Source organism: Chiroxiphia lanceolata, chromosome 6 (genome assembly GCF_009829145.1).
Source record: "Chiroxiphia lanceolata isolate bChiLan1 chromosome 6, bChiLan1.pri, whole genome shotgun sequence".
In the NCBI taxonomy this organism is placed as follows: domain Eukaryota; kingdom Metazoa; phylum Chordata; class Aves; order Passeriformes; family Pipridae; genus Chiroxiphia; species Chiroxiphia lanceolata.
This window is the reverse complement of record NC_045642.1, coordinates 32,503,238-32,515,242: the sequence shown is the minus strand read 5'-3', so window position 1 is coordinate 32,515,242 and position 12,005 is coordinate 32,503,238. Positions and strand designations below refer to the sequence as shown.

The 12,005-nt window shown below is 39.4% G+C and overlaps 1 protein-coding gene across 1 annotated transcript in view; it reads left to right on the top strand.

The window, feature by feature from the left end:
* CHRM5 (cholinergic receptor muscarinic 5) overlaps nt 1–10,534 on the top strand; it is a 51,747-nt gene extending 41,213 nt beyond the window's left edge. Inside the window, 3 exon segments of the mRNA XM_032689821.1 lie at nt 5,092–6,351; nt 6,354–6,671; nt 6,674–10,534. Coding sequence (XP_032545712.1) covers nt 5,175–6,351; nt 6,354–6,671; nt 6,674–6,759 — 1,581 coding nt within the window. The 5' untranslated portion in view covers nt 5,092–5,174 and the 3' untranslated portion in view covers nt 6,760–10,534.
* The last annotated feature ends 1,471 nt before the right edge of the window (nt 10,535–12,005 follow it).

The window sequence follows — 12,005 nt, the reverse complement described above, 5'->3', positions numbered from 1 at the left end:
CCCTGACCACCCTTTTGGTGAAGAAGTTTTACTAATATCCAATTTAACCCTCCTGTGGTGCAAGTTGAGGCTATTTCCTCTTGTTGCTTGCTACCAGGGCAAGGAGAATGAGCCCCACCTGGCCACAACCTCATTTCAGGTAGTTGTAGAAAGTCATAAGGTCTCCCCCGAGCCTCCTTTTCTCCAGGTTAGACAAACCCAGCTCCCTCAGCTGTTCCTCCTTTGTTCCAGTCCCTTCACCAGTTCTTTCTCCCGTCTCTGAACATGCGCCAGCACCTCAATGTCTTTTTCATAGTGAGGGGCCCAGAACTGAACATAGGACTTGAGGCGCAGCCTCACCAGTGCCAAGTACAGAGGGAAAATCACTGCCCTGGTTCTGCTGGCCAAACTATTGCTGATACAAACCAGGATGCCATTGGCCTTCTCGGCCACCTGGGAACGCTGCTGGGTCGTGTTCAGCCAGTGTTGACCAGCATCTCCAGCTCCCTTTCCACGGGTCAGCTTTCCAGCCACTCTTCCACCAGCCTGTAGCATTGCATGGGGTTATTGTGACCCAAATGCAAGACCTTTGCTTTCTGTAGCAAATGAAGAAAAAAGCAACTGATGTCAGGCTGACAGGGTGTTACACAGAAGGTTGCACTACAGGAACCCCGTGAGGTGACTCCACAGCCACTTGGGCTGTGTCCTCCTCTGAGGATACAGAGCAGAGACACGGGAACAGCTTTGTGCCATGCTGGTTTGTTCTGCCTGTCTTGAACTAAGTAGCCACCCATGTGTCCTTGGGAAAGTTCACCAGTTTCCTAACACCAGCTTGCCAGATCCCTCTCGAGCATGCAGGCTGTCATTTGACAACACATATTAAAACATCAATCTGGTTTTGAAGGTTTTTAAACCCAGTAGCCCTTCCAGCAAAATATGATCACAACTCTCATTCTATGAAATCGTGGGCAGTACTTTGCACTACTACCTTTGGTAAGGGCTGCTCAGTTCTGGGGCACGGCATGCAGCGAATCAGTAAATTAGCTTAGCGTACATGCAAATAAATAAAATAACAGGGAGCAGCACTGGCAAGCATGTTGCAAAGACATCCAGGCAATTCTTGTGCAGCCAGCACAGGTCTGGCAGACTCAGAAGGAGATAGAGATAATAAAACCTGGAGAACCCAAGCTGTGCCTGCATCTGTGGTGCAATTAATCTGTGACATGAACAATCTGCCCCCAGATAACTGGAAGCTGACTATATGTACAAATTTAACAAATCACATTAATTAACACTTGATTAGATAGATTGAAAAAGTATCATTAATATTTGGCAACAAATAGCAAATACCATTACAACTCATAAGCATGAATGTTATACATCAGTAATTATGAGACACAGTGAAGTCATGATACTGTACAAATGCATTTTGATTTTGTAATTTAATTTTGATCTCCCTATTATTATCATCTCTAAGATAGACAATTAACATAAATTATGTTACCATAGCACACTGGAGTCCTGCTCACAGGCACTATTGCCATGAGTAATACACAAACAGATGACAAAAGGTAATGCCGTGAAGTGTTAACACAGATCTACAAAACAAAAGATTATAGAGTATGAAGAGGTGACAAGAATGGTCAACATGCCAAGAAGAGATCTTTGCATACGAGTAGCTTAGCTACTGTCGGCTTTTATAGACATCACAGTAAAATAGCCTATTAGGGAGGGAAAGCTTTGCATGGCAGTAACAAGACTGCTTTTTATTAAGAAATTAATTGTAGTTTCTGTACCATATTGCCAGTGTTTCTGCCACCCATGTCAGTTCAAACCAAGAACGATTTTGTCAGGACAACAAAAACTTCTGCTTCTCCTTTTACTCTGAAGTCTGCAATCCACATGGCATAGTTTCAGCAGTCTTTCTTCCTAAATCCTAATGTTAGGGAAGGTAAATGACCTAAGAGGGGGACACACTTGCTACCTATGGCAAAGACAAAACATTACAGGCAACAGCATCTAGACAATTTTTTGTCTTCCCTCCTCTGAGAAAAGTGTTATGTTCTGGCAAGAAAAGGCAGAAAGTTGAAACAATCTCCTATGCAGTTGCTCAAACCCCGATGTTAGGCAAATGTAGAAGTTAGTATATGTTTATCCATGTGCTTGATATTTGTAGCTGGTGCCTTCTAGCCTTAGCTGCTGTCTTGCAACTTGCATAAAATTAATGAGCCCTGACAGTGTTTCAGGTACATTAGCTGCGAGGCCTGGAGCACAGCCCCGTTCTAGGAGTACCATTGGCTATATTAGAGTTCAGTTGGCTGAATCAAAGGTCAGCTGCACTTTTGATAAGACCTGTTGTGAAGAAAGCTAGAAATGAGAGCCTCCTTCTCCTTTCCCTTGGGAACTGTTTTTAAGCCGACGCTGTACCACTGACCCTCACAGCAGCTACATCTACAGCTGGTCTTCTATTTCCTCGATCCTGACTCAGATCTTGACTCAGACCTGCTGGCTGGGTTTCCTGGATTGCTCTTGGACCTTCCTCATCACTACAGACTTGCTGTGCAATCACTGGACTATGTCTTACTCTCATCACTGTCACTTCTCAAGACTTCTCAAGAACCAAACGTGCTTCTCCACACCCCGCTGCTTTTTGGTGAGGTCTTAGCTCCCACCTGCCTTGGCATCATGCTCCACCTGTGGCTCACCTTCCCCTGCTAAGCAAATGGCCCTCACACCCCCTGACATTGCCACACTAAAAACACTACCACTCTGCCATGCATAAAATTTTGTCACATGGAACTTTTAATGTGCAGAACAACTCTGCTCACTGCCCACAACAAAAGAAGCATAAGCCACATGAGGTAGCAGAGGTAGAGATTCATCTCTCACAGCTCAGCTACCTATCACAGCCATACAGCTGCTCCACACACCTTTGTTTCACACTAAATTAATTTCTACTCTTCAAGACTGTGTAAAGATTTGTAAAGCCAGCACGGCCAGCCATCAGGGCAGCTCTGGCTTAGGGGAAGTCTTTGCAGAATGCAGAACCAAGATGGAATGTCTTCCTTTGTATAAGGCTCATTAGGACTGCTGTCACACTTCAGTTATTCTTGGCTGCTAGACTGGCTCTGCAGGTTGGAGAGAGAGAGCCAAGCATACAGATGGTCAGCATGCACATACTATGAGTACTGCTAGTTTGCAAGGCCTATACATGAACTAGAATCCTGTTGAATTAGGTTCAATATATACTGTGTATAAACAGAAGACAGATGCACAAATATTTAAATATGAAACAGGAGATGACAGACACACAGATGGAGGAGAATGATTTTGAGGAGCACGATAGGCAGAAGTCTCAGTACATCAGGAAACTTGCCATTATCCAGTTTCATCACAACAAGAGACAATCATTAGGTAGGGTTTGAAGTAGAAAGATACAGATTAAAGTAGATAAACTTCTGTGGATACTTAGGAGACCAGGGGCAAAACTGAAGGAAACAAAGAAAGCAAATAAGAATCATAGAATCCTCAAGATTGTAAGAGACCTTTAAGATCATCAAGTCCAACCACCAACACAGCATTGCCACTGTAACCCCTAAACCACTAAACCATATCACCAGGTTCAGATGCCTCTTAAACACCTCCAGGGATAGTGACTCAACCACCTCCCTGGGCAAAGAGGACAATGAAAGAAAGTGAGATGCTTTTCTGAAAGTTCAACTAGTGGCTGTAAAAGCTTGTATGCAGCTGATGAGAGACAGGACCCAACTACTTGGTACAAAAGATAGATGTGGGAAAGGGATAGGCTGTAAAAGCTATTTGCCAAGGCCAAAGATAACAACTTTCTGAGAGTTAGGATGAAAGATGAAAACACAGAGAAGTGGTGTGGATGGATAGGGAGGACCATATAATAGAGATCTGTTGCAGAGAGAATCCTAATGACTTAGAGCTGGACTTCAATAGTGATGAACCAGTGTCTACTTTAAAAAAAGGGGTCATCTTACCAGTTTTACACTAGCTATATGCTCAATAGAAAAACCTGTTAATAATTTTTCTTTCATTTCTGACTTTAAAAACAAAATACTATTTGACTATTCCAAAATTACACAGTTTTGCAAGACTAAGCATCAAGCAAGTCATTAGCATCATGTGATGTGATTGAATTGCTCAGAATCCAGAGGTTATCTGTGAAAGAAATTTTGCCTAATACAGGCATGTATTCACTGGCACAAGGAAACAGCACTGAGGAACGTAGGAAGGAGTGGATGTCAGAGGTATGTATGCATTAATAGTGTGGTCCTGTTTTCACCTTTTGCTGCTAATGCAAGTATTAAATTGCTTTTGTTGCATTCTTTGTCACTATGGTTATCTATTGCTTCTCCCTCTTCAGTTTACTCCTTTCTATCCTCAACTCTACCATTCACTCACCAAACTACCCAGACTGTACTTCCACACCTAATTCAGTCAGTCTCCTCTGTCCTGAGATCTCTCAATAGGGAAGAATCTTTCTTGCCTAACTTATTTTTCTAGAAACATCTTCTTGACCTTGCCTGCTTCCTTAGCTCAGATTCCCCTTCAATTGCCTCAAGCACTTCTAACACCTAATTGTTTCTTGTTGTCACCATGGCAGTGTGGTTCCTAAATCCCTATGCATCCTCAGTTTTCTCTTGCTCTCTTTCTGTTGTTGGTCACTTTTCAAAATTTTCCAAAGATAATTTCTGAAACCTTGACATGCCTTCTACATAGTACTGTAGGAAACAACACAGTCACTCACTGTCTTATTGCACTGCAAAACTTTACATGTCTGTCTTTGAGAATATGTAGAGTGTCTCCTAAGGTATTAAAAATGTAGGAGCTGTTGTGATTGACCATCTTATCAAACAATAGTTACATTGCTTTTTGAAATGTCATGAAATGTCAGAGTACATTGTCTTAGGATGTACATTTGTGGGTTTTATTTATGTTCGCGATGGTAGGAAGAATAACCTAAATGCAAAAGGAGAATAATTTGATAGGTTGCTTTACAGGTGTTTTTATGATAACTCTAATGGAAATCTGTGCTATTTAATGAGGTACTTTCATTTTCTGGTTTTTTTCCTTTGATCTCTATAGCTATCTCCAAAAGGATGTTTTTGAATACAGAAAGTAATATCCAACACTGCTAAGATCCTGATGACAATACACCAAGAACAAGAATGGGAGTCAATTTATTCAGCAATTCTACTGTTGTAAACAGTTCATCAATCAACCACAAGCAGTTAGAGGGGCATAGCCTCTGGGAAGTCATTACTATTGCCACTGTAACTGCAATTGTAAGCTTAATAACCATAGTGGGAAATATTCTTGTAATGATATCCTTTAAGGTTAACAGTCAGCTCAAAACTGTCAACAATTATTACTTGCTGAGCCTTGCCTGTGCAGATCTCATCATTGGGGTATTTTCTATGAACCTTTATACATCCTATATACTCATAGGCCACTGGTCTCTTGGAAGCCTTGCCTGTGACCTGTGGCTAGCACTGGACTATGTAGCTAGCAATGCCTCAGTAATGAACCTTCTAGTCATCAGTTTTGACAGATATTTTTCCATCACAAGGCCTTTAACTTACAGGGCCAAACGCACGCCCAAAAGAGCTGGCATCATGATTGGTCTGGCTTGGCTAATTTCCTTCGTGTTGTGGGCACCTGTAATCTTGTGCTGGCAGTATTTTGTTGGTGAACGAACAGTACCACCTGAAGAGTGCCAGATACAGTTTCTAGATGAACCCATTGTCACCTTTGGTACTGCAATTGCTGCTTTTTACATTCCGGTATCTGTGATGACCATTCTGTATTGCCGCATCTATAAAGAGACAGAGAAACGTACCAAGGACCTTGCTGAACTGCAGGGTTCAGAATCTGTGGCAGAGTTTGAGACAGTAAAGCCTCAGAAAGCTCTCCTGAAGTCTTGCTTCAGTTGCAAGCAACAAAACCTAGTCAAAAGAGAGAGGTGTCAGGCTTCTTGGTCTTCATCTAGTCGAAGTACGTCAGCCACGGTGAAAGCCTCTCAGGCAGCAAGTACTTGTATCGACTGGGCCAAGGCTGACCAGTTAACCACCTGCAGCAGCTACACGTCATCAGAAGAGGAGGATAAACTTGCTGCTGACTCAGTTTTCCAAGTAACTTACGGAAGTCCCTCTAATAGTAAGGCAGAAGAGTTTCATGAGAGTACCGATGTTGTTGTCAAAGACCAACCTGAAGAAAATGACTTTGAGAACCAGAAATACTTTTTGTCACCTGCCAAAGACCACATACAGAAAAGTAAAAAATGTGTAGCCTATAAATTCCGATTGGTGGTTAAGACTGATGGCACCCAGGAAGCCAACAATGGTTGCCAAAAGTAAAAATAACTCCTTGTTCTGCTGCTCTGTCAAAGGATCCTTCTGTCAAAAGCATGGATCCAAATATAAATAACCAAATCACCAAAAGGAAACGGATGGTTCTTATAAAGGAGCGCAAAGCAGCACAGACTTTAAGTGCCATTCTTTTGGCTTTTATCATGACATGGACTCCCTATAATATCATGGTTTTGATCTCCACATTTTGCCCTGAATGCATTCCAGTAACACTGTGGCACCTCGGATATTGGCTATGCTATGTGAACAGCACTGTTAATCCCATGTGTTATGCCCTCTGTAATAAAACTTTCAGAAAGACTTTAAGATGCTGCTTTTCTGCCAGTGGAAAAAGAAAAAAGTGGAAGAGAAACTATACTGGCACGGCAATACCAGACTGCCATAATTGCTTTTGAATAAGGAATAAGGGGAAATATATATATTGATGTAACCTAGCAAATGGACTGTAATTCTGTCTTTTCAAAGCTGTTGCTTTATGTGTCTAGTGGTTAAAAAAATCTGCTGATAAGTTAAATTTTGCATGAAAATAGTGTGCTTGGGATAAAAAGTCAGTGGCTGCTATGAATGACACAGTTTGTTTTCGACTATACAGTAGATCTGCATTAAAGTTACTATGTTTGGGGTCTTATGTCCTTTCTTTCAGCCTAAGAATATGTAGAGTAAATTATGAACTAATAGAAATTAGACTGAGATGATCATCCAATCATCAGGTTAGGTCATCCAGTCTTTCTCCCTGTAATTCCCTGTCTTTCTGTAATTCCTTGCTAGTGTATTGTCTATTTAGTTTTCAATGTACCAAGCAATGGAGCTTGTACTACTTTTGTTTTGAGACTTTTCCACCTGCTGTTAAAATGCAACAAGGAATATGTAAAGGGATAAATGCTCTCATGCCCAATACTAAATGGTTAGGGAGATTAATGATACTCAAAATGAACACGCATATTGCAGGAGATTGTAATACTGATAAAATTTCCACTTTAAGGAGGACTTTTGTGGAGACATTGGAAGGGCTCATAGTGAAGGGAATAGATAATGTATTTTGTATATGAAGAAGCCAGTCCCAATCTCAGTCCCAATCCATCATACAAGTGACTGTCATCTGCAAAAATGGTGTTGATTAGCAGATATCTCTAAATTTCTCCAGTTCCCAGTACCTCTGAAGGAAATTTTAAAATTTTATGCAATACTGACAATGGTACAAAACAGAACTGACTGTAAAGCATAATGGATACAGTCTATCTACACACACAAGGAAAGCCTTTTTCCAAATCACCTTTGTTGTCCTTCCCCTGAGCCCAGAATTTTCCGTTACTGATGGAATGATGCAGAACAAGAGAAGAATAAGGATTGGTGCACTGTACATTTACCTATATGTAAACAGTGACAGAATTGGCATCCCTGAAAGATTTTTTGAAGTAAATTTTGAATATTTCTATAAAACTATTAAGGACACTTTACATTTTTTGTCTTTGAATGGCTTTAAAATTACTAGTCAGTATCAGGTGCTTGGAAACACAAGTTACCTTCAGGTACTGTTTTTTGGTCCAGCAGAACCATTTCTGCTACCGTACCGGGGGCTGGAGTCAACCCCTCAGGTGGCTATAGCTTCTGGGACTGGGTTGTACTGGCCTAGTTACAATGACCTAAGGCACTGTCCACTAACTGAGGTTTGCTGGGGCTTTTGGTGCCAGGGCTGAACTGCCTGTGCCTGACTGATGTCTGTGATAGATTGGCAGGAGTCCTGCAGCACTGACTGGGTGCATAAGCAAGGGGCTGCCTTCAGCAGAAGGCCGTTGGAACAGAGCTGCTGACCTGCCTCTTTCTGGCAGGAACAAACAAGAAGCCTCAGGAAAGACCACGAGAAAACAAAGTTAATGACAACAGGAGTCATGAGGAATGAAGATGTAAAGGAAACAAATGTTTATGAATAAATGAGAAAGATCTTTGAGTACTCAAAGTTCAAATTCAGTTCTAGCCTTTCTATTAAAATTCTGAGTGAGGTACTCTGGAATATTAGTTTGGGACAATCTTCATATAATATCTACTCTACACGATAGTGGGACATTATAGTGGTGACATGACCAAGTTGCACATTTCAGGGATTGTATTAGTTATCATGAATGTACCATTGCTCTCGGTGAAATTATTTGTATAATTTATTAAATTATCATACCATCAAAAATTTCCCTACAGATAAATAATTCCACCATTTCAACAATCACAGTACAAGTAATTAACACTTGCTTTATCTCTGGTCTCATAGGGCAAAATTGTGTCAGTGAAGGTTAGAAGTGGTAATAATGTTAAATATATTCTCTAAATTCACGATTGATTTTGTAATGCACCATACTGTGCCTATTATTTTTGTGCACTAGCATATGATTACTTATTAAAGGAAAGCAGAGGTTTTTTAAAGACCTTTCATCAACTTTGCTCTGTCACTATCCAGAGCTTTTCCTGTGTACAGTAACTATGTACACATTGGTTATTATAGTGGGTTTATTTTATATTACATTGGATCAGACATTCATAAAACTATGCTTGATTTTTAGCAAATGAATGTGTCCCTCTGGGGCAAAAGCTGTAGTTAATGGCAAAATTTATGAGGTAGTAACAGTTCCTGCTAGCTGCACTGTTATTGCTAAAATGAAGCATTGGCTTCTACTGAAATTAAATGGGATATTTTTTGTTGGTTTCGATTTCTGTTGAAGAATGTTCTGTAAGTGATTATAGACTCTGTGCTCAGCTAATGTATTAGAATACATGGTGATGGATGCAACAATGTTGATTTATTATAATTGTGAAATGTGTGCTCAAATTATGCTGCTAGCACTTAATCATGTGAGAGATTACATGGCCAAACATGAGTACATTGTAAATATCATGAATTATATAAAGAGGTATGTGTTGCTTTATTGTTATGTAGGATATTTTTTCTTAAAAAGAAATCAAAATCACAAGACAAATGTGGTTGTCATCAGAGTATCACTTAGTACTTAATTATCTTTTGTACCTTTGAAAAGTGTTGTGGGACTTTTGCAGTGTAGGACAATCTTGTTGTCTGTATTTCTGTAGTTATAATGACATTTTACTGATCCTATAATTGGTTATGGTCATGGACTAGTGAAATGTTTTTTGTAAAATTACATTTTATTTATACATAATTAAATACACATACATATATGTACAAATATATGTATGTATTATCAATAGAGATGCATAAATATACATACCTAACTAAACTTTTCAGAGACCTAGCAGCTTTTATATTTTGAGTATTGAATTTTCCCACAGACTTGGGGTAGGATTTTTGCCTCTACCTTTCATATATGTCAGCCTCCCTGTATGTTCCAGATCCCATAAATTATCAACTAACATTAAATTTCTGTAAATATAATTTATATTTGTAGATAAACAATTGGAAATAGTTCCCAGAATTTTGAACAGGTATAGAACACTGGATACCGTTGTGTACTTTCCGTGACTACTTAGAGTGAAGAGCTTTGCAAAGGACAGAAAGTCATGATAGATCATAAATGCAAGGGTTTCCCTATAGAAAAAATCTTGTTGAATTGCAAAAGAATGAAATCAAAAGACTTAACAGAGAAATAGGTCTAAGAACCTGTCAAATATGATAGAGAATATTTTTCCATTGATTATACCAATTCAGTTGCCAATAATGCATATCCTACTCAACTATTCATGTCAATATTAACTGCTATTAACTGTTGAAAAATTATTTTTATATGTGGATTTTTGTTCCTCATCTCGTTCCCTGCACTGGGAAATATGGACTTGAGGGAGTCTAGATCCAGAGGCAGTGATGGACTTCAAGGCAAAGTACTTCACTGTACTTTCTCATCGCACTTTAGATGTTGTTCCAGTTTCAGACCTGAGTCTCATAAAAAGTCCCCATCTCTAATTCTGATTATTTTATCTGGCACATAGGCTTTTTCCTCAGTAATCTGTGACATTGCCTCCTGTCAGATTTGATAGATGACCTGAACATGTCAAATTATAGTCACTGATAAATCTTAATGCAAATGCAGGTAGGATAGTCACATCCTTGAAGGAATAAAAATCTCACTGAGGTGTGGTAAGCATGTAAATTTAACTGAGAAGCCATTACAGCAAATAAAGAATCCCATATCGATTTGGAAGGTGCTATTTTCTCTTAGAATGTAGTTATTATGGAACTGGATACCCAGATTAAAACTGAACTTAATAGTTGTGGACTTTGTTCAGATTCTGAATTTTGAATAGGATTTTGTAAGATGCTTCTTTACTTGTGGTAGGAAACAGTTTCCAAATTGCCCATTCGTAGTTTTGGATTCCCCAAATCTTCATATTGAAAGAGAATTTTTGGATGCTTCCTTTTTAAAAGTTACTCTGTAATTTTTAGGGGACCTAATTACTGCTACCTTCCCTGAATTCTTTGCTCTAGGAAAACAAACAAACAGACAGAATGATGTAGCTTTTCTCTGAAATTCATTTTCTTTCCTTTCTATACAGATAGAAATAATATGAAGAATATGAATATGTTTCTTACTTAGGCTTAGTGAGAAACAAAAACCTGTTTCCTCAGATATACCTAACAATCAAGCTGGAGTTACTACAGTCAGTTTGCTGTGAAGTGTACATCTAGGTGCCCCTCTGTTGGACAGAACTCTGCCCAAAAAACTCCACACTGCTTCCTTCTTTTTGGTATTACAGAAAGTTTAAAAAAACTCAAACAAACAAAAACCCCACAAGAACTTTTATGAGCTACAGACCAGGGTCAGAGCTTTCCTGTGAAATGCCCGCAGTGTTTGCCTTGGGGACTCCAAGGCCTCCATCAGTTCCTGTAATGCTTCTGCAGTCTGCTGGGTAATCATTGGCTTTTCTGTTTTGAAATAGCCTGCTAAATCTTAACTCCAGAAATGGATACTGTGTCTTTTCACTTAACTACTTGGCTTTCCCCCTACCAAATCAGAAAGAGGCCAATTATTTCATATATGGTCATCCCGAGTCTCCGTTGCTGCCTTTTGAACCCACTAAGAAATTTTCTTCCACATACAATTAACGGTTGTGTCATAATGCCTTAAACTTTGACCATTCAAATAAGCATCTTGTTTATGATTTTATTAATAGTGTTGCCATAACTATAACTAGTTTAAAAAAATTGATAACATTGTGTTGTAAAACATGAGATCATCTGTGACTATTAGTGGTTTCAGAAAGGGATGGTGTTGCAATTGTTCTTCCTATCTTGGTAGGTGTATTTCTTCAGAATTAAGGAACTTCATTTTTCATTACACTCAGTAAAAGTGCTGCCTTTTACTCGATACTTTTGCCGTTGGCCACTAAATGCCATTCGCTTCTATGTGTATCTGCTGATATATCAGTCAGTCCTCCTCAAAAAACCCCAAATCTTTGAAGCCCTTCAAAAGTTTTCTTCTCAACAGGTACTTCTCCAAACCCGGGTTGCTGATGGCTCCTGTTTCAGTAGTCATTTTAAGTTTGGGGGTTATATAGAATCCCCGGATTACAATGCCAAGATATAAACTGTAATATCTTTTACTCCTTACATGGTGCAGCTACCTAGACATAGTGGAAGTCAGACAGTTGGTTTTACTGTATGCTGTCCATAAG